This window comes from Verticillium alfalfae, genomic scaffold (assembly GCF_000150825.1).
Source record: "Verticillium alfalfae VaMs.102 supercont1.1 genomic scaffold, whole genome shotgun sequence".
In the NCBI taxonomy this organism is placed as follows: Eukaryota; Fungi; Ascomycota; class Sordariomycetes; order Glomerellales; family Plectosphaerellaceae; genus Verticillium; species Verticillium alfalfae.
This window is the reverse complement of record NW_003315038.1, coordinates 1,353,626-1,374,705: the sequence shown is the minus strand read 5'-3', so window position 1 is coordinate 1,374,705 and position 21,080 is coordinate 1,353,626. Positions and strand designations below refer to the sequence as shown.

The 21,080-nt window shown below is 57.8% G+C and overlaps 8 protein-coding genes across 8 annotated transcripts in view; 4 read left to right on the top strand and 4 right to left on the bottom strand.

The window, feature by feature from the left end:
* The window catches only part of VDBG_00425 (conserved hypothetical protein), a gene marked incomplete at both ends in the record, with an annotated part of 1,259 nt that extends 587 nt beyond the window's left edge, over positions 1-672 (bottom strand). The window contains 2 exons of the mRNA XM_003008698.1: positions 145-528; positions 628-672. Coding sequence (XP_003008744.1) covers positions 145-528; positions 628-672 — 429 coding nt within the window. The remainder of the gene's footprint in view (positions 1-144; positions 529-627) is intronic.
* Positions 673-4,305: 3,633 nt separating this feature from the next.
* On the top strand, positions 4,306-6,214 carry VDBG_00424 (laccase-2; the record flags this gene model as incomplete). The annotated part of the gene is made up of 5 exons (XM_003008697.1): positions 4,306-4,515; positions 4,569-4,674; positions 4,729-4,780; positions 4,842-5,304; positions 5,387-6,214. 5 exons carry the CDS (start codon positions 4,306-4,308, stop codon positions 6,212-6,214), a joined length of 1,659 nt encoding a protein of 552 aa, XP_003008743.1.
* Positions 6,215-7,303: 1,089 nt separating this feature from the next.
* VDBG_00423 (ureidoglycolate hydrolase) lies at positions 7,304-8,155 on the top strand (the record flags this gene model as incomplete). The annotated part of the gene is made up of 1 exon (XM_003008696.1): positions 7,304-8,155. One exon carries the CDS (start codon positions 7,304-7,306, stop codon positions 8,153-8,155), a length of 852 nt encoding a protein of 283 aa, XP_003008742.1.
* Positions 8,156-8,353: 198 nt separating this feature from the next.
* Positions 8,354-10,681, bottom strand: VDBG_00422 (conserved hypothetical protein; the record flags this gene model as incomplete). Its single annotated transcript, XM_003008695.1, has 1 exon — positions 8,354-10,681. The coding sequence occupies one exon, from the start codon at positions 10,679-10,681 to the stop codon at positions 8,354-8,356; it is 2,328 nt and encodes a 775-aa protein (XP_003008741.1).
* Positions 10,682-13,455: 2,774 nt separating this feature from the next.
* On the top strand, positions 13,456-16,111 carry VDBG_00421 (alcohol dehydrogenase; the record flags this gene model as incomplete). Its single annotated transcript, XM_003008694.1, has 7 exons — positions 13,456-13,618; positions 13,668-13,710; positions 14,090-14,202; positions 14,259-14,491; positions 14,547-14,760; positions 14,831-15,579; positions 15,992-16,111. The coding sequence occupies 7 exons, from the start codon at positions 13,456-13,458 to the stop codon at positions 16,109-16,111; spliced, it is 1,635 nt and encodes a 544-aa protein (XP_003008740.1).
* Positions 16,112-16,781: 670 nt separating this feature from the next.
* VDBG_00420 (transthyretin) lies at positions 16,782-17,222 on the top strand (the record flags this gene model as incomplete). The annotated part of the gene is made up of 1 exon (XM_003008693.1): positions 16,782-17,222. One exon carries the CDS (start codon positions 16,782-16,784, stop codon positions 17,220-17,222), a length of 441 nt encoding a protein of 146 aa, XP_003008739.1.
* Positions 17,223-17,329: 107 nt separating this feature from the next.
* On the bottom strand, positions 17,330-18,252 carry VDBG_00419 (predicted protein; the record flags this gene model as incomplete). Its single annotated transcript, XM_003008692.1, has 2 exons — positions 17,330-18,071; positions 18,133-18,252. 2 exons carry the CDS (start codon positions 18,224-18,226, stop codon positions 17,650-17,652), a joined length of 516 nt encoding a protein of 171 aa, XP_003008738.1.
* A 2,712-nt stretch (positions 18,253-20,964) lies between these two features.
* The window catches only part of VDBG_00418 (conserved hypothetical protein), a gene marked incomplete at both ends in the record, with an annotated part of 1,018 nt that continues 902 nt past the window's right edge, over positions 20,965-21,080 (bottom strand). The window contains one exon of the mRNA XM_003008691.1: positions 20,965-21,003. Within this exon, the coding sequence (XP_003008737.1) occupies positions 20,965-21,003 (39 nt within the window). The remainder of the gene's footprint in view (positions 21,004-21,080) is intronic.

Below are 21,080 nucleotides of genomic sequence, written 5' to 3'. Positions count from 1 at the left end.
CAGTAGCGGCCCCAGTCGAAGGTAGCCGAGGAGGCCGAGGCCGTAGAGGGCGGCGGCGGCGACGGCGTAGTGCGGCAGCAGCGACTGCAGACGCCGCGGGCGAGGTAGTCGCGCACCGTGTTTGAGGCGCTGCCACTGGGTGACCTCGGGGCCGAAGCGGTCGTAGGCGAAGCGCGCCGCCGGGTTGAGGAGCGTGTCCGAGGCGAGCTTGAGGTGGATGAAGCGCGAGGCGCCGTCGGCGTCGGAGGACTTGTCGGGGTGGTGGACGGCGGCGAGACGGCGGAAGCGTGACTTGATCTCGCGGTCTTCCGGGGCGAGCGTCGACAGGCCGAGGTCCGAGTAGAAGCTGCCGTCGCGGCGCAGCTCGTGGTCGGCCTCGTAGAGCGTGTAGAGGAGGTAGAGGGACACGACGAGGAAGTGGATCCTGCGGCGGTGCGTGATGTACTTGGCCGAGCCGGGCTGGGGGCGCGGGTCGCCGGCGCGTATGGTGATGGAGTAGTAGATGGTCTGCGTCCAGCCGGTCACGAACTGCAGCAGAGGTCAGTGAGCAGCTCGGCGCATGGCCAGGTGATGGTCGAGGCACCTCAACCTCGAGGCAAGGCGCCTCGCGATCAGAGGGAAACGTACGTTGGGCAGAAAGGACCACCCTAAAAGGGAGAGAAAGTTGGACATGATGACAGCAGCAGCGGTTGCAATGACCGAACTGTCATCTCACAAAGTACCGTCGATCAGTCGGAGACGAAAAAGAACGTCGTTCTCGGAAGTTTGGCGGGATTCGGGCGCGCGACACGACAAGGTCGTCGAGGTGCCACCAACCTGCAAGCTGTCAAAGACAAGGCCAAGGCCAAGGCCAGATCCACGATAAGGATAAGGGTCGCAGTGTAGTGCAACAGTTGCGTCACTGGCCTAGGCTGCTTGGCTTATGTAATACGACCTGGTGTAACCACCTCGACGCGCATCATCTCGAGCCAGCAGACATGTTCTTCCTTCTCGTAAAATTACACTTGACTGTGAATCCCTCCTAACTCAATCATATTCATGCTCATGCTTGTCAGCACATCGTCACAGGACGTGTCAGGTTGCGAACCCACGCGGACCGCTAGTCATCCTGTCTACCATGGCCACACGTCAACAAACCGAGCCTCTCGGGGTTCGCGATTCTCAGCATGAACCATCGGAGAAGGTCGGGACTCACGCTATTCAGGAACATACGAGCTTGCCAGAGTCGCTGGCGTCAATTCGGATCATGTCTGCCTAATGCTGACATGCTACGTGCCAGCACATGCTCAGGCCTGATTTGCAATCCAATGGCAAGACTTTCCAGTCGTCCCCTAATGCGGGCTTACGTGCCCCTGCAGTCAACATGGAGAGCTACGTGAGCATTTATCGCCCTGAACACGGCACTCTCCGTGAAATCTTGGGCCACACCTCAGCCGAGCTAGTTCTGTGCATCTTTGGAACCAAACTTGGCGACATCTCGGAACAGGGGCAGCACGACCAACATGAGGTTCTCAGTTGACCTATGTGGCAGCATCCAGTAAGTGCTCAATACTTTCACTCGGTAGTCGGCATGAAGACCTGTCTCCTTGGCTGAGTGCTCTGCCGTGAGATACATGAAGGTGTAATGGACTCCCCTTTCCGAGACATTCATCGTCGCCAAGGACTGTCCAAGAGGTCACACTTCATGATTTTCGTTGTGAGAGGCTTTACCACGACGCCACATGGTTCAATATTCATTTTTGATCATGTCGCGTTCAGCCAGAACAGACGGCGGGTATGCATAGCGGCAACCCATGACAGGAAAGTCGAGTGACCTGCCAAGGACATTTCTGTGTTGCACAACATGCCGCTATGTAAGCCATATGGAATGGACAATGTCCTGACCTCATTGGATCGAGGCGATTTGATATATGCACACGCACGCACGCACGCACACCAAACAAACTCGTGCCTCAATACGCCTCACCGGTGCAGCTGACAGCCTTCATCGAATCGTTATGGCTCAGCTCGCCCAGGGCCCTGCCTGAGAAGCACAAGATCCGCTGTCAGATGATAACTGCATAGCTGTTGTGCAACCTGTTCCCCCCCCCACGAACCTGGGTTCGGGTTCCAGCGCAAGGCTCGACTTGACCGCCAGTCGACCTGATCAGACGCGAGAAGCGAGAAGCGGGAAGCGCTCAGCCTTTGGGACGCTCCCGCCCTCAGGGTCGCGGATGATGCTGAGCCAATGAGCCAGCGGATGCCCTACACACCTCTCTATCTCATAATTATATGAACACAGCTGGTTGGTGGTTCGATATCTGGCCTGGACTATCTACCGTCTCGGGCACATGGTCTGTCAAGGTAGCGTTCAAAGGGCTCGGCAAAGTCTATCAGCCGATGCCGCAGCGGCACGAAGCTGGTCCGGTGAAAAGTAAGGTACCTCACCGAGAGAGTCTTGTACGAGGCACTGACTGCATTGTTCCCGATAATGAATGGGGGTTGTCTTGCAACGCTTTCACGGCATGAGGCCATGTAGCAGCCTCGACACGGTCTGAGGCGACATGGTCTGAGGCGGTGTCCAGGGCAGTGGCGGATGCGTGTAGGCATGGCACTGCCTGCATGAGGCAGCTGCAGCCCAGGCGGCATAAGGTGAGTGGGCGTTTGAGGCTGCCGCTGGTGGTGATTGCCAAAAGGGGCAAAAGGAGTCGAGGTCGGCGCCAGGAGAGGGAGCCGCTTCATCGTGATTGGATGCAGTAAGTGAGTCAGCCAAAATAGCAGGGGCAAGCGCAGGTGAGCTACGGTACGCAGGTCCTCGCTTGTGGTGCCCAGGTAGCTCTTGCTTTCCCGGGTGGAGGTGGGGCCGTTCAACGTCTCTTTGTTCGTAGGCACCGTTGGCCGACCGCCTTTGTCTGATCTCCAGAGTCGTTCAGAATAGCAGCATCCTTCACACTAGGTGCATTCGGAAAGCCGGGCTGCTTCTTCTGCTCATTCGCTTCAACCCCTTTGCGGCCGAGAGCCCGCCCACCCCTCCTAACCCACCTCATGCTGAACCTTGCTCAGCTCGGCGTACCCAATCATGACGTCCCAGTTGTCAGTCTGACTACTCGACCTCACTCACCGGCGATGGTCTTCTCTGACAGCCAACGAGGTGCCTCAGCTGCCCGTATCCAGCGCGCGTGCCCATGCCGTCATGCCGCACTTCAGTCCCTACTCGCCTGTCTGTGTAGTGGCCCGGCTCCGGCGTGTCGGGACAGCGATGATCACCTCGTATAGTTGCAACGCTAACAGCCCTTCACGTCTGGGCACAACCGGCCGTCCGGCGCCCATGTTGATCTATTCTCAACTCCATGCGCCTCGCGCGATCATCAACACTACCTCATGGACTCGGACCGAGTCCTCAGCCCAATTCGCAGCCGGCCCAAACTTTCCCTCCGAGTGAGCACCTCAACCGAAGCAACCAGAATCAAGACAATCGATAGCCGTGGCTACACAGCATGCGGTGGGGCCTACAAGTGACCGATTCTGCAGGGGCCACTGTCGCCGATTTTGATTCTTTCCGTCAAAAAGGATGCACACACTCTTCAGCTCGTCGTAGACACTCCCCTGCTTTTTCTTTTCTTTTTGTGTGCCTGATGGACACGGGTGTGCTCTGGGAACAGGGATCGGTCGATGCTGACAGGTTCAGATGGCCATGTCTGCTCTTCTCGTGGTGGAAGTACGCGGGCCCTTTCCGAGGGGCCCTCCTCCGTTCAGCACCCATAGTCATGGTCAGATGCGTCTCGCAGCCGTTGAGGGCTGGAATCCATCGGAAAGACACTCTGCCGCAGGCCTTGGCATGCTGTTTGATAGCTCAAGTGACATGCGACTGGCAGCTCCAGTGACGCGCCACGCTTGTCATGCAGCGGCAGCCCTAGGTACTTGTAAGCGTTTGTCTTACCCAAGATCGTAATACGCACAAGCTTCTCAGGTAATGTTTATTCACCGAATCCCCAGAGGCGTCAAAGCTCTAGTTGGTGGCCAGGGATCAGGGGTTCGGCATGTCTCAGGCCCCATGCCCTTTTCTTCTGGACTCGAGGTGAGCTCGAGTTGCAAGCGGTCTACGCCACGCCTGGCAAGGCTCGAACGCTCACAACTCTGCGGCAGAGCGGCCGAAAGACATACGAGCCTTGGTTGTTTCCAAAGTTCTGGGTATCAGCTCGCGGAGAGATGTTCTCGTTGCAAGTGAGCGTTTACCTATTTAAGATCGTTTCCCCGGACCGCAAACATGGGAAATTTACTTGTCTCATCACCAACATCACACACTCTCTTCATCTCTCCTTGACTATGTCTCTCCGATTCATCTGCTACAGCCTTGTGGCCTGCTGGGTCGCCGGCTTGACGTCGGCCATGCCCGCTACCGACCCGCCTCTCCAGCCCTTTGGAAAATATGGCTGTGGACAACACGGCCCTAAGAACCGTGCCTGCTGGCGCGATAATTTTGATATATTTACGGATACATCATCCAAAATCCCCGATACTGGAAAGACCAGGACGGTATGTGAAAGGAGGCTGCAGCGCCCCATGCGTGAAGCTGACGCTGCTTGCAGTATGACTTGACCATCACCAATGTATCAAGCTTCTCCTCGGCCGACGGTGTCAGCAAGCCTGCCATGCTGATCAACGGCCAGTTTCCTGGTCCGACGATTGTTGCCGGTGAGACAAGTTCCACTCTCACCCTGTCGATCTGACCCTGACGCAAGGAAACAGATTGGGGTGACTGGGTCAAGATCAACGTCCACAACCAGCTGCAGCATAATGGGTATGTTCCTTGCATGCAATCGGCGCTCTCAGGTCACGTTGAGACTAACTGAAGCGCCCAGCACTTCCATTCACTGGCACGGCATCTGGCAGAAGAACACAAACGACCAGGATGGCGCCAATGGGGTCACCGAATGTCCCATCCCACCCGGCGCGAGCAAGACGTACCTATTCCGCATGCATCAGTATGGTACGGCCTGGTATCACTCTCACTTTTCCTCGCAGTATGGCAATGGCGTCGTCGGCACCATACAGATTAACGGACCGGCGTCTGCCAACTACGACGTTGACCTCGGCCCTTTCTCAATCACGGACTGGTATTACGAGACGGCGGACAGGCTCGAGCGGCGCGCAGAGCTGGTCTCCAACGGTCCGCCGCCCGACAGCGACAACGTACTGTTCAACGGCACCCATGTCAATGCCCAAGGTGGTGGTAAGTACTCGAGGACGACGCTTCAGCCTGGCAAGAAGCACCGCCTACGTCTCATCAATACGTCGGTAGACAATGCCTTTACCGTCTCCATGGTAGGACACACGTTTACCGTCATTGAAACCGACCTCGTTCCGGTGGTCCCGGTGAAGAAGGACACGCTCTTCATGACGGTAGGCCAGCGATACGATGTCATTATTGAAGCGAACCAAAAGGTGGCGAACTACTGGTCAACGCGACGCTGGCAAGCAGCAGGTTCTGCGGCACGACGCGCATCAAGCAGCCCGCGGCCATCTTCAGTTATGCTGGCGCGCCGAAGACAAAGCAGCCAACCAACCCAGGCACACCTGTGAATGCAGTCTGCAGCGACACGGTGGGCTTCAGCCCGGTTGTCAAAAGAGAGCACCCAAGAAGGAGTTCCTGAAGAGCCAGGGCTACCTTGATGTCAACCTCAAGACACCCGTCATTGACGACGTTGCCGTGTTTCGGTGGGAGGTCAACGGCTCCAGCATCAACGTTGAGTGGGACAGGCCCATCCTCGAGTACATCCGCGAGGGCGACTTTGACTGGCCGCGGGAAGCCAACGTCATCGACATTGCGCAGAAGAACGTATGGACGTTCTGGGTCCTTCAGAACCTTGGGCCCATCCCACACCCAATGCACCTTCACGGGCACGACTTTCTCGTTCTCGGCGCGGGCGACGGCGAGTTTGATCGGGTGGCAGGGGTCAACTCGCTCAACTTTGACAATCCCATACGGCGGGACGTAGCGGAGCTGCCAGGCGGCGGACATCTCGTCATCGCGTTCCAGACGGACAACCCGGGAGCGCACCTGCTGCACTGTCACATCGCTTGGCATGTGTCGCGCGGGCTCAGCGTTATGTTCCTCGAGAGAAAGGGCGACATTCCCAAGACGGTCAACCTCGCCAACCTGGAGCCGAATTGCAAGAAGTGGCGAGCCTATGAGCCGACGGCCGTCTGGCCACAGTCCGACTCGGGTCTGTAGACGAGGGTGCCACCGATGTGGCTGGATTTAATGATGTCACGTGGAATCGTCTTTTGTTTCCCTTTGTCTGTTGGAAGGGCGTGGAGCATAAGCTGTATGGATTTCATAATGGGTTCTTGGGATTACCTTCCGAGGGAACGGTAATCGATCGGGGTTCAGTTGCACACAAGCAAGATAGTGCTGGTGGTTTACCGGGCACGTTGACTTACACACACACGGGTTTCCTAAATTTACACCCGATGGCCTCCCTGGGATCTGCGCTTTCTTCTGCGGCTGCGTCGAACCAATGCAGGATGCGGGGTAGTGTCGGATCTAGCTCGTTGCAATTCTTGCAAGGGATGGCCGAAGGTTTCACCTTGTATCTTTCCGCATATACAAATCATATCATGGAACATCTGCCGGGAATGACGGCTTCTTCACCGCTCTGATGGAAGGATGCGGCCATGACCGTGCTGTGCCTGGGGCTGCACATGTTGCATGTTCAGCTGGCTATGAGGACAGCTGGCGCGTCGGCGTACATGTTCTGGCCGCTGCAAGATGAACGAATGCTGACTCTGAGGTTCGCTCGCATCTATCATGGTAGGTGGCTCCATCCCGTCAGTTATTGTTGAGAGGTCTTGAAGGAAAGGCATGTTCGGCATTGCCCTGGGAATAGGGTCCAAGAATACGTTCATTGGGTCATGCATGCACAGTGAGGACTCTCTGCCTCGTGGATGGGGTTGCATACTTGCAGTGCTTCGTTTCACGAGAGACAACACAAGAGGCATCTGTCTAGGCTGCTGGCGTTCGTTGTGATTAGAAGAGAGATACTTCCCCGTGTTGGGGGCCTCGGTCTGCACGTGCGGCCCCCTCAATCTGGCAGCTGGGGACAGCTGTAGACGTCCAAGCTCAAGCTTAAGCTCGAGCTCAAGCTACCTCGACTCACCTCCTCAACACCACTCATCCACGTCACTTACAGCATCGCCATTTTCATCATCATCATCATCATCATCATCATCAACCAGATTATCATCACCTCACTCACAAGGCCGGTGGCACAAGAGACGTTTCTCCCCTTTTCATCTTCTGCCCGCCCTCGCCGCAAAAGCCATGCCGCCCATCAAGCTCTCCCTGGACGGCCAAAACCTGACCATCCCCGCCGTGCCCCTGACGCCCTCGGCCTTTGCGCCGTTTGGCGACGTCATCCAGAACCCGCACCCGGCCGTGGCCCCCTCGGCGACGCTGCCGCCGCACCTCGCCCTGCGCGCCGTGTCTGCGAACCAGGGCACGGCCATCAAGTACCAGCACCCCTCGGTGCCGGCGAACCACTACGCGACGGCCCCGTCCGGCACGCCCGCCCAGCCGGTGCTCAACCTCTTCGTGTGCGCCGCGCGGCCCCTCGACCACCCGCACCCGCCGGCGCCGCCCCCGATCTCGACGCTGCTGCCCTACACGCCCGTCGTGCACCAGGGCCCGGGCCTCTTCCGCGTGCGCATCCTCGAGCGCCACCCCTTTACCACCCAGACCTTTGCCCCGCTGGCCGGGCCCGACCGCAGCCCCGCCGCCGGCTACCTCGTCATCGTGGCGCCGAGCAGGGCCGCCGGTCCCGCGGACGAGGGGCTGCCGAACCCCGACCCGGCCGCCGTCGCCGGATCCGCGTCCGGAACCTCCGGCTACCCCGGTCGCGGCGTGCCTGATCTCGCCGGCCTCCGGGCCTTTGTCGCGACGACGGGCCAGGCCGTCACGTACGGCGCCGGCACCTGGCATGCGCCCATGGTGGCGTTGGGGCCGCAGGCCACGAGCGTCGAGTTTGTCGTGACGCAGTTTGCCAACGGCGTCGCCGACGAGGACTGCCAGGAGGTCGTCTTCGGGGCGGGCCAGGACGGCAGCGTCGTCGTGCAGGTGCCGGAGCGGTCTGGGCTCGGCGGGCTGCGAAGCTGTGAGAGGGGGGGGGGGGAGTGAAGGACGGTGCGGTGCGTGGGGCTGGACTCAAGGTGCTCGAGAATATTTTTCGCAGTACCTTACCTAGGTAGTGTGGTCTGGGAAATGAACATGAACAAGTGAGAAAAACGGCTCGATAGTAGTTATTAATGAGAAACAAAAGTATACAGTCATCCAGCCGAAAAGACTGCGCTTCATCATGTATCGCTGTCGACCTGTCTATCCAAACACCTCAATCATAAAGTGGTACTCAATCTTGCTGCCGTCATGCCGACCCCTGGTCGTGAGCTCGCTGCACTTGTCCGCCAGAATCTCGCCTACGACTGGCGCGCCACAGTAGAAAACGCCGACCTTGAGCTCCTCGTCCTCCTTGTAGTACTCTGCGTCGCTGGCTCCCTCACGCCTCGCGCTGCTGCCAGGCTTCTCTCCGCGCGCCTCCTCCCTCTTGCTCCGGCGGAACGCCCTCATCTCGTCGTAGTGTCTGTCGAGGATATCGTTAAAGTCGGGCCGCCCAAAGTGTGTCGGATTCAACAGGCCAGTCAGGGGGCTAGCTGGGTGGTCGTCGGTGCGGTGCATTTCGAGCAGCCAGCGGTAGACGTGGGTGACAATGTCCTTGCGTTTCGCCGTGACGTGCGTCTGGATGCGAATGTCGAGGTGCGGCTGGTCCTCGTGCTCACGATGCCACTCCTGGCTGCGCGACACTTCGTTGAGGAGATCGGAAAGCCACGAGAGGTAGTTTCTGTCGCGGACCATCCAGTGAAAATCGACGCGGCGGTAGTCATCGGCAAAGTCGCGCGACTTGCCGGCCTCCGGGCGGCGACTCGTATTGATCGTGTCGGCGTTGACAAACTCGTCCCTCTCAGGACGCGTCTCGTTGTCGTTGTCGTTTTGTTGAGAGCTGCAATCGTTGGCCCTTTTCCTCTTGGCTTCGTCGGAGCCGAGCAACATGCCATCGCCACCAGTGATCTTCTCGAACTTGCCCGAGGCATCGGCAGGGTCTGCAGCCGTGGCATCGGAGTCGTGGCGATCCTGAAGGTGGCCGGCCTCGAGATGGGCGGGACCGCCATGGGACATGTCGTCGTGAGCCTGCAGATCGGCAAGAATGCCGGAGAAGGGCGTGACGCCAATCCCGGCACCGATGATGACCGAGTGGTTGAACTCGTAGAAACGCTGGGCAGGCGCGCCAAAGGGCCCGTTGATGCCCACCTCAATCTCAGACTCGCCCGCGTCGCCGCCCAGCTTGCGCAGTCTGCCGGTCCAGTTACCATCCGTTTTGATGTGCACCTGCATCTTGTTGCCGATGCAAACAGAAACGGTAAAGGGGTGCCACTGCCAGATGCTAATCTCTGGCACCTGGAGGAAAATGTACTGTCCGGCCTTGTACCTCCAGAGACGCTCGCTGGGGATGATGGCGGTGATTTCGACCGTGTCGTCGTCGAGGCACTTCATGGTCGCCTTGATGCGGTGGAAACCGAGGACGACGCGGACAACGCGCTCCACGACAACCAAAAGGGTGGGGAAGGCGAGGAAGTAGCCAAACATGGGCCACTGCAGGAGATGGGCGGTCCCGTGCGCCATCATGAGGCCGATGATAGGGAACATCAGCAGGTGGCCGAGCTGGAATACTTCATAGTTCCACCTACGGACCTGCGGGATGCTCAGAAGGGAGAGTAGGTAGAAGCAGCCGAGAGCTGTGATGCCCGTAACACCGGGGACGGAGCGGACGTACTCGATGTACGGCCGGGGCACCATGTCGTCGCCCAGCAGGTAGGCGACCTCGGTCTCGTTGTTGGGGTCGCTGCCACTGACGAAGGAGCCCGTCAGGTGGCCCAGGGCGTGCAATGTCGCGAGGAGGATGGCGACGCAGGAGATGCGGATGTGGAACTCTTGCGAAAGATCCCAGTTGAAGAAGCGTGAGACATAGTAGGACTTGCGCATGAAGGTGGAAAAGTATCGCGACATGCTGAGGATGAGGAAAAAAAAGGTCGGGTAGAGGGCGCCGGCGCACGTCTTGGCCATGACGACGCCCCAGCCAAAGGCAGCACGGTACGCCGGTGTCGTCTGGTACTTGACGAGCTGCCAGATGCCAAAGGCCAGCTGCATACCGATGACGAGGGCGAGGAAACAGATCTCGGGGCCATGCACGGCCCAGTAGGCGCGGATGCGGCGCCACACCGTTACACTCTTCATGTACTGCTTCTCCTGCTTCTCCTCCTTTTTGGCCTGCTCGAGGGAGGGAATTTTCCACTCTTTGACGCGCTTGGCAAATTCGTCGCGCGGGATGCGCTGCTCTTCCGAGCCCATCATGCTGCGGAGAAAGGCATGGCGGATGTGATCATTTTCAGAATCGTGATCGCGTTTGGTGACATGGTGGGCGGCCGTGACGGGTGTGAGCTCGTCGTGTGCGGCGTCGAGCTTCTGCTCCACCTCATTGTAGTCAATGTAGCCGTCGTCATTGTGGTCGAGATCATCGAGAAACTTCTTGATCTCGTCGTCGTTCAAGTACTGGGTATCGCCGTTGGCGTCGCGCACGGGATGTTCAGCCATGAAGTGGGCGGTTGCCACTGCTGCTGCTGCTGCTGCTGCTATGATTGTCTCACGGCAGGATGGCGGAGGATCCTCGTGGTGTCGTGAGACGTTAGGGACGGTAGCGAGTTCAAGGAAGATCAAGAGGGCCAGCAGGGACGGAGAGAGCACTGAGGACGAGGGTGGACATGGATCGCAAAGGGAAAAGCCATCGTGCCCAGCAGTCGCCAACGTCAGGCGAAAACAAGACGCGTGAGGATGCAGAGAACGGATACGTCAGCGTCGGGATGCCAAGGGCTTGACGAGACGATACCAAGACCGACGGTGGTCGGGGCCAGGCTGACGTTTGCCCGTGTTGTGATTGCTGCTGGTGCTGCTGGGGCGTCGCCCCGGCCTGGGCCTAGTCTGTGTGCCAGGGCGTGATGTGGCCCAAGGGGGACGAGGTACACGTGGGGATGTGCCTGGAAGGCTGGCGGATCGAAGTACCGAGGGGATCGAATAACCTTGAAATAAACCTTAAAAGTACGCTGCCCAGACCGCCAGCGAAGAGAAAGGCGGGCGCAATGATGCAGTGCAGCAGACGCGGAGGCCCATGACGATGGCCGCACAATGTTGCTATCACGGTGGCCCTTGGTCGGGACGTGCCATTGGTCTGGACGTGGCTTAGGGCATCTGGGCCCTTTCTGGGCTCGCCTTGGGCTCGTCTTGGAAGCTGCGTCTGTGTCTGTGATCCGGTGGTAACTGACTGTTCTGGTTCGGTTGGACTGTTGCAAGCGGGAAGCAGCCAAGGACATGGCTGCTTCCCGCTTGTGGATGCAACAGACCATGATGACGCAATGCCGCGCTACTGTGGAATGAAATGTGACGCTAACGCCCTTAAGCCTTGAGCGGCTATTGAGTGCTTCTCTAGCGGTACTGCTTGGCGATACTTTCAGTACTGTCAGTGTTGGCGCAGAGGCTGTTCATCTTCTTCTTCTTCTTCTTCTTCTTCACGAAGCTAGCAGGCAATGCATGCCGAACACCTCTCAGCTTACAGTGGGTGGGTGACTTTCGAATGGAAAGAAATGTGTGCAATGCGTAACTTGCAGAGCCAGGGTTTGGCTCGATATGAGTCGCAGCCAAGTCGTGGGGGGCTGCCGTAGCCAACCGCCGAGCTAGCGACCATGTCCAAGTGAAAGCACGACAACCCCTAGAATTGACATGTCTCACAATCTGGAGCATATCAAGTCGACAATCGGGAATGAACCACGGGTCTATCTGTATCACGGTCAGGTCGTGCAATTTTGTATGCCGGGTGGTGCAAGGTCTCTACCCGTACTACAGGCTCATCCAACAGCCACCTCCCGAATTCGGAGAGTCGAAAGTCCGCGATTCTGAAGCATGAAGTATTCATATTGCCTTTTCTAATTGAGGCTTCATTGCCCAAGTCAGACTTATCAACCAGTGTCTGCAGCTCTGTTGCTAGCCTTCAAACCCCACCGCCGAATTCATGGTGCCAGGTCCCGAGACCAGATCTGTCGTGGTGTCGCAATGGGCCCTCCAGTGATGGAATCCGAAGGAGGGCGCCTGCGCTGTTGTCGACAACACAGGCCTCCCCACCACTCGTGTGATCTGAATACTATGATCGTTGGGATGGCGTTGGCGGAGTCATCGAGGTCTTGCTTGGGGTTGGGGCTGGTAGTGTAAATATTCTTCTCCACTAACAGCGTGAGGATACAGCCAAACCTGCTCTCTGTCGGAGCAATGCTACGTGCGGATTCTCTTCTGTAGAAGCCAGACGGACTTTCACTCAGTTCCCCTTTCTACCGGGTTCGGAGAGTCGGCACAATCGCGAACTGGCTTCACAGAAATACAGACAAACTGGTTTCCGCCCTCGGGAAATCGCATTCGGCCGTCGGACATTGGATCATGCCGTACTGGTGGCTGGCACTGCTTATATCAGTCATCTTGCGGGTGACGTATGCATGGCATTACATGAGGGCGCAGTCGTTGGCGCGTCAAATCCCAAGAGACAGCGGACATTGGCAGCAAGTTAGGCAGCCATTTAGGAGCTTTGCAGTGCCGACGAAGATGAGCACGTGGTGCCTGGTCTGCGGCAGCCGCTGCTAGCTCGTAGACTCCTCGGGAGGCCGTGGTACCGCCAGATCGGGCTCAACCCCGGACTTGATCCAAGGGTCTCTATTGGTGCCCATGGCAAGACTGGCCCGGTAGGGAGTTGTCAATGGCTTTGAGTTCAGCCTATCTGTTCGGCTCGAGGCTGTGTTATTGTGACACCACATCGAACTCCCCGGCCTCTGATTGTCTTGTCATCGCAAGTTTCGGGCACAGCACAACCAAAGAGGCCTTGAAGCGTCCCACATGTCCATCGGCGTGCCACATCACACTTCGAAAGCTCCCCACATGCTCCGCTTGAGGTATTGCAGATGCATTCGGACCATCTTCTTGCGGAGATGGCATCCTTCAAGGTCAAGACCCATGACAAGGTTCAAGCATTCGGCGACCCATGGATCACGACTGGCGTCGGGGACTTCATGATAGAGGACGAGAGGACGCCGTATGCGCCTGACGCGTGTATCTAGCTCCGCCTCATGTAGAGAGCAACAAACACTTTGAAGTCAACCCGGTGAGTCCGAGGCGTCATTCACTTTGCCTATATTTACGCCCTTCTCCTCGGGTATCCAAAGTCTGGCCTATCCTCATCCGCATTGCCATCACACGCCCATCTGAAAACATCGGAAAAACTCATCGACATGCATCTCATATCTCTCCTGGCCATGGCTGGCTGTTTGGCAGCGATGCCGTCAGCTCCGTCGCCCGGTCTCAGTCCTCAACTAGCGCCGTCTGATGTGCAGCGTCGGTCTCCCAAGTCGACTGTCCGGGAGGAGGTGTACGACTATATTATCATCGGCGCCGGTGTGGCTGGCTCGACACTTGCCAACCGTTTGACTGCGAGTCGAGGTACCTATTGCATACCCAAACATCTTTCAGACGCATCACAAACTAACAGGCTCGCTAGAGTTTCGAGTGCTTTTGCTTGAGGCTGGTCAGCTGTGAGACTCCAGTATTCCCAGGTTCCCTGACTAGAGATAACTGACTCGTAACAGGGACGGTCAGGAGGACATTATCACGATCCCTGGCCTGGCGGGTACGGCGGCCGGCAGCAAGTACAACTGGAATTTGACGAGTTCCCCGGCCGCAGGCACTGGAAACAGGTCGATTGCACTGCCTTCGGGCAGGGGCGTTGGAGGCGGAAGTCTTATCAACCAAATGGTGTTTGTCAGAGGGTCCGTCGGCGACTTCGATCGCTGGAAGCATTTCACCGGTAGTAGGTGGGGCTGGGCTGACATGTTCAAGAACTTTGTCAAGGCATGTCGTCTAAGCTCATACTCTTGATATCGGCTCTAACACCCTGCAGAGTGAGATATTCAGTCGTCCTGACGAGGATATTGTGGAAAACTTCAACGTCACTTGGGACAACTCTCTCCGTGGCACGAAAGGAAATGTTTTTGCCGGCTACTCTCCCTTCTGGTGGCCATCCGTCAGTGAGTCCACATCATCCACGGCAGTACCTGCCAGGAGCTGAGCTGACTTGCAACAGACAACATTGTATCTGCCGCTCGAGAGCTCGGAATCCGGGTTCTGAGGGATGGCTCTGGCGGCGACGTGTCCGGTGGCTTTTTCACCACACATTCCCAGACCCCCCGGAACGCCCGAAGCTCCGCACGCATCGCGCACTACGATGTCGCAGCGAAGAGGGCCAATTTGAGGCTGATCCAGAACGCGCATGTGACCAAGGTTCAGATCGAGCGTGGCCGTGCTATTGGTGTTCAGGTACGATTCTGATTATTGTGAGCTAGTTTTGTCCAGAAGCTTACATATGCGCAAGTTTGTCGAGAGTTCGAGCTCGACTCGTCGCACCATTAAGGCCCGGAAGGAGGTAATTGTGTCGGCTGGCGCAATCTTTTCGCCTCAGATTCTCCAGCTCTCTGGAATCGGGGATGCTAAGGAGCTGAAGACTCATGGCGTTCAGTCGGTTGTAGACCTCCCGGCCGTTGGGCGCAACCTCCAAGACCACCCCCTTCTTGTTTTGGTCAATCTGAGTACGTTCCTGCGGCCCTCTGTCCCATCCCGCAGCGGCTTTCCACTAATACCTATACCAACACTCTTCAGTCAACTCTCCTCTTAATGGGGGTAATCTGTCTGACCCCATGTTCGCTGCCGAAATGATGGCGGAGTATAAGAGCAACCGCACTGGCCCGTACGCAAACCCCGGCGGCGAGTTTCTCATGTTCCTGCCTACCTCAAACTTCAGTACTAGGGCACCTGAGCTCTACAAATCCGCCCAAGCCCAGGATGCTACACAATTCCTCCCAGCTGACACTCCGAAGTCGGTCGTTCGTGGATACAGAAAGCAACACGCACTACTCACCGAGGGTCTTGCGGCGGATGCTCAAACTCCTATGGAGATGTTCTGGAGCGAAGGGACGATGGTTTTTGGCGCGCAGCACCCCTTCTCGCGAGGATCAGTGAAGCTGGTATCGAATGACCCCTTCGACTTCCCTGCCGTTGATCCCGGCTACCTGAGCAACCTCCTCGACCTCGCGGTTATGGTCGATGCATTCAAGTTCGCGAGGGCCATCGTTGCCACTGAAGCCATTTCACAGCTCTCTCCCGTTGAAATTGTGCCCGGACCCAGCGTCTCGAGCGATGCGGATATTGAATCGTACGTCCGACAAAACCTTGCCACGTTTGCCCACTACGCCGGCACTTGCTCTGTGGGCCCTCGGAGCGCAGGCGGCGTCGTCGACGATACGTTCCGCGTCTACGGCGTGAAGAACCTCCGGGTCGTGGATGCCAGTGTCATCCCCTTGCTTCCCGCTGCTCACACCTCGAGTACTGTGTACGCCCTTGCTGAAAAAGTATGTCGTGGCATGAGAAGAGCGTTTCAGATATCATATGCTAACCATTGTTGCCTTCAGGCCGCCACGTCCATTCTGCGTGATGTTGGTTCTCGCTCGCCTGGTCGCCGAGACTGGGACTAAGGGTGATGAAGCACAACTTGCGACGACTCTTTGGGTCTTCCTTCTTGGCTGTGGGGGACTAGCAGGCACTGTCATGTGTATGCAATAGCAACAGCGTTCGCATTTTTAGCAACATCTTGTTGACAGGTCTTAGATCTATTTCCAGGTCAACCACCTGTTGTGCCATGTTTCAAATCAAGATACTACGAAGATTTGCATCAATCGATAATTGAATCACGGCTCAATAGTGTGGTGAGAATATGACATGTGAAATACAGTGGAAAGGGTGTGTACTCCATTTTGATGACAGCACTATTTGGCATTGTTGTACATCGTTAAGCTCGAAGAGGAATCGAAAGCCTGGTGGACTGCTCGCCTTCCATTCGATGCTCCTGTTGCAATCACCACGGTCACACTGTCATCTCAGTAAAGAAGTTGGTCGTTTACTCAGTCTCAACTGTCTATTTGGATTGGTCCATATTGTGTCGAACATACTAACGAAGACCATGGAAGGAGGAGCCATGAGTCAGAAGGAATGCCAGCGCAATAAGGTCTTTGCGTGTCCAGACGGTTCCCGAATGCAAGACGGAAGGGTACTTGAACTGCCTGCAACGCAGCGGCTGGTAAAATTCCTCACCATGGGGTTATCAGTCTTGTGCCTACTTGGGCACGAAGTAGTGCGTCACGATTTTTGCGGGTGATAGGTTCTGAAGACCCAAGGACAAAGCCGGTACCTCCTGTCGCTATCCACCATCAGCAGATGGATTGGACCCAGCTCGCGTACCACGAGGCACGCTTCCAGAAATGCAAGAACATCATCCATCTCACGGCAGTGCCAGTGCGCCCGTTGGGTTCAGCTGCCCCCTCCCCATATCGCTCATCGGGGAACACCGCGATCGTAGTGGGCCTGTCCGTCGGGACCCAGCTGAGCTACCTACCCCGCCATGCCGACCATGTCATCCCACTTCGCGCGCCGAATCTCAACCTCAACCCTCCCGTTCTCCTTCTCCCTCACCCACAGGACAGCCAAACCACGAAAAGAAAAAAAAAGGGAGAAAAAGCGCCTCGTCTTGGCATTCAACAAGTCCATCGCCGCAACCATGGCCACAAAAGACCGCATCACCTGCCACGTCCTCGACACGACAGCCGGCCGCCCGGCGCGCGCCCTCCGCGTGCAGCTGACGCACACGCCGCCCTCGGCGCCCGACGCCGGCGTTACGACGGCCGCCGCCACCACCCCCCGGACCTTCGAGTCCATCACGGACGACGACGGCCGCGTCAAGACCTGGCTGCCCTACAGCGCCGCCACGGCGTCGGGCGACGTCCCCGTCTACACGCTCGACGACGTGCTCGGCGAGCTCGCCGGCGAGCCCACCTCGCGCTGGACCCTGCGCTTCGACACGGGCGCCTACTTTGAGGGCCAGGGCACCGAGACCTTCTTCCCCGAGGTCCACGTCGTCTTCACCGTCCAGCAGGGCCAGGGGTATCACGTGCCGCTCCTTCTGTCGCCCTACAGCTACAGCACCTATCGCGGAAGCTGAGCGGAGCGGAGCGGAGCGATCAACTGGGAACAATGATTTAGCTGGGCGGTAACCACACATGAGCGCTCTCTCGTAGAATCAAGATAATATGTCATTGCTATTGTAACCTGCTGTAGCGGCTGTGCTGTCTGTAGCCGTGCCGCTCGTGCCAGGCGGAAAGGGATGGAGCCAGCTGCGTGTATGCCTCGCCATGTTCCATTGTCCCGCGTGCGTGGCGACTCTTGTCTTTTGTTGACCATTTCAACCCGAGAGCGACCATACGTCCCAAATCAACGCCTCCCGTGAACACCATGCTGAAATCCCAAGTTCTTGTTCGTTAAGTAAAAAGGCCGTGTCATCGTCGTGCTAGCGACGCTCGTCGACTCGGCCGCTGGCCAGAGTCCACAGCGTGCCTGCGGGGTGTCGCTTCGGTACCGCTGTCCCAGTCCTACTGGAGGAATCGCAGCTTCCTCCGCATGAAGCTGGGTCTGTGTGAACCCTCGGACATGGTGGGAGACGAGTCGCCGGCGCCGTGCGAGAAGACGCTGTCACCGTCGCGGCTTGTGCTTGGGCGGCCGGTGGAAATGCTCATGACGGGCGCCATCGGGTGGATGCTAGAGCCCGACCGTGATCGAAGACCGTCCGTGCCGTCCATCATCGAGTCGGGCGCATCTTCGTCCTCTTCGAGCAACGGGTCGATGTGGTACTTGGCCTCCATCTGGGGCGTGATGCGGCCGTGGCTAATGGTTCGCTTGTGCCTGTGTCGAATAGAGCGTCGCTTGCCGATTTTGCCTGCGGTGAGGTCGTCTTGGGAGATGAAGGCGTTGGGTGAGAGATCGGCCTCGGGATGTGGCAAGGTTGTGTTGGAAACTGGGACCATGATCAGCAAACGAGAAAGAGGAGACAATGACGCTCGGGATGCGCGACATACCGCCATTGAAAGGTTCGGGGAAGCCAGTGTCGTGTTGTCGCCTGGATTCTACAGAGGCTGGCGCTGTGGTTTCGTGCATGTCTGCGGAGGCCATGATGGCTGGCTGAAGAGGCCAATGTGAGCCTCAAGTGGGTGTGGAGTATGGGCAGGTCTACGTTGCCGATGCAAGTGGATATGAGGGGGGAATTTATGTGAAGAAAAGAATAACGTCAGGGTAGAGCCGGTCGAAGTCAGGATGGGCGAGACGCGCAGTCCGGTTGCGGTTGGGCCAGGTGGATGTATCCCTTGTCTAGGTGAACGGAGGACGAGATGCAGTGGTCGGTCAGAGAGGCGCGAGACAAAAGAGGGGTGGTTTCACTCGAAGAAACGGTTGGCCGACGGGAGAAAGAGTGAGAAGAAAGCTGGATGGATGGAGGAACAATGTGTAGGCTCTTGTTTGCTTGTCGCCTGCCGATTATCCTCCTTAGCGTCTTGGGCAATGACGAGGCCTTCTCGTTTGGGGCATGGGGCGGTAAAAAGTGATTCTCGAGATGAGATGAGACGACGGGCCGGACGGAGCGAAGAAAGCTTGGAGATGGGGCAGAGACGGAAGGGCTTATAGCAATGTCGAGAGGAGCGAGGGGAGAAACTTTTCGCGTCAACCGTCTCGGGGATGGCAGGGTAATATGAATGGGTTGGAAAGAGTTTAGAAGACGACTGGTGGGTTGAGCCTCCTTCGCGGGGATACCGCGAATACAACCCCATATACCCTGGGTGCTCTCGAGATGACAGATGAAAGGCGACATGACGAGAGGCCAAGAGCACGGACGATCGGAGCGTAGCGCGAGTCGATCGACTTTAGAGCTCACCTCACTCAACTCGACCTCTGGTCATGGGTACCCAGGTTAAGGCCATCTTCGTTGGGCTCTCTGGGCTTTCAGTTGCAACACTTGCTTGGGTCCCAGTGAGGCAGGCAGGCGGCGGGGGGGGGAGGGGGGGGCAGAAGTCTTGCCAAGAGCAAGGGCCCGAGTCGGACTTGTTGGGAGCAACATGAACAGGACAGGGGGTGCGGGCCAAGTGAATTTCGAGGGCAGGCATGTACCGAGAAGGGTGTTCGGAAGTAGCGACAGTACTGGTACTGGCACTGGCACTGCCAGTCAAAGCCACGGTCCGTGTCCCTGCGCCTCCAGTGGAAGCACGAGAAGATGAGGGTTGAAAGCCGCCCGAGAGATGGGGAAGAGGTCAGAGAGGCAAAGGTGGGCTTACCTGTCCCAAGGTGGTAATAAACGGGCAAGAGCGGTGCCGGGATGCCGGGGTTCGCGTTAGGCAGCGTAACTGGGGCGCTCGCTGGCCGATGACTCGTGTTGGCGAGGCCAGGTGGGCTGAAGAAGAGGTGGCCCCCCACTGAACAACCGCGCACTTGTGTAGGGAGGAGACGTGTTGCAGGTGGCGGGAGATGAAGATGTTCGCGACGTTGTCTGGCTAGAGGGATGTTGGTTGAGACGTAGTTTGGAGGGAAGGATATTGCGGTGAGGGAGTTAAGAAGTGCCCGGAGGTTGCTCTTACCTCCCGAATCCTGCTGACCATTCATCCGTTGGGGACACAGATGCGCGGATGCACATGCAGATGCAGTAGGCAAGCAAAGCAAGCGAGTCACTCATGGCCGCTGGCTCGCCCTATGAGGCTTCCCCCCGTCGCTGCTGAGGCACCGAATCCATCACACCCTTCCAAGCACCAGGCGGCTGTCACCGTCTCCCTGCTCCCCCACCTGTACCCGCCGCCGCTGCTCGCTGGCAATTCGCCTGCGACATCGCCAGTGGGCCTGTTCGAGCACAAGGAAGAAGCCCGTGGAAAAGTGCTGCCCGTCGACGGCCTGCCCGGCTGCGTCCCCGCACGGCGGTCACGAGCCGCGCATTGCACAGCATTCGCCCACTCATCTCGCCCTGTCCGACCCAGCAGGCCCCCAGACACTGGATGGCAGCTTGCAAGAAGGTGCAAGTCATGTCTCGCCCAAGGCATCACCACTGGCCGCGCCCTACACCGACTGAGCATGATCTCAAGGTCATGTCCATTGTTTTCTCTCATCTCAAGCACACCCGTCTCATCCCACCTCATTCATCTCACGTCACCTGCCAGACACCTATCTCACTCTCTCTCTCTCTCGGAAAACGCACGGAGCGGCGTCGTCCAGGGCATTCGCCCACCCTTCGCACCCCCAGCCCCCGATTGGCCAGCGCTGATGCAAGCCGAGGCTGCAGCCGCAGTCGCCTGAGGCGAGCTCTTACGCGGCCTGCGGCGAACCCTCCACCCGCCCTGGACCTGCCCTGGACACGCCGCGCCACCAGGCCGCCAGCCCAGCCCTGCCCCCGCACTTGTCCTTGCGTTAGGTCGCAGACCGACGCGCGCTCTGGTCAGTGGCCAGTGCCAGTGAACGCTGCCAGCTAGTCGTCGTCGTTCTGCTCGCTCTGCTCTCTCCGGATCCCGAGAGAGGAACGACGAAGCCGAGTCCCGTCCGCTCCACCTCTTCCTACGGGCCGTGTCAGTTTGGCAAGCCGAAGCCCGATACCAAGTACCCTCCTATCGCCGTGCCTTCTTCCGTGCTTCCGAAATCGATTGAAGGCTTGGATCTGCTATTCGAACGAGCTCTTCAAACATGACCCTCTTCAGGAGTCGTCGTCATCTGTATCTATGACAGACCTAATGTTGGGGTGGTGGAGCTGCCTACGTGAGAAGGCTAACGTCACCGAATGCACGGCCTACTTACTTGCCGTTTAATAGACTTTCGAGCCCGGGCTGAGTTCAACTTCACAAGGCGGACCTCTCCAAATTTAGAAATCGTCACTTTTCATTACATCACGCCGATGAGGTGGTCATCTTCGCCTTTACTTGAAGCTGTCAACGTACCTATGCAGCAGGCGCCACGCATCACATGAGTCTTTACGAGCACTTTGTTCGCATAACCGCACGAA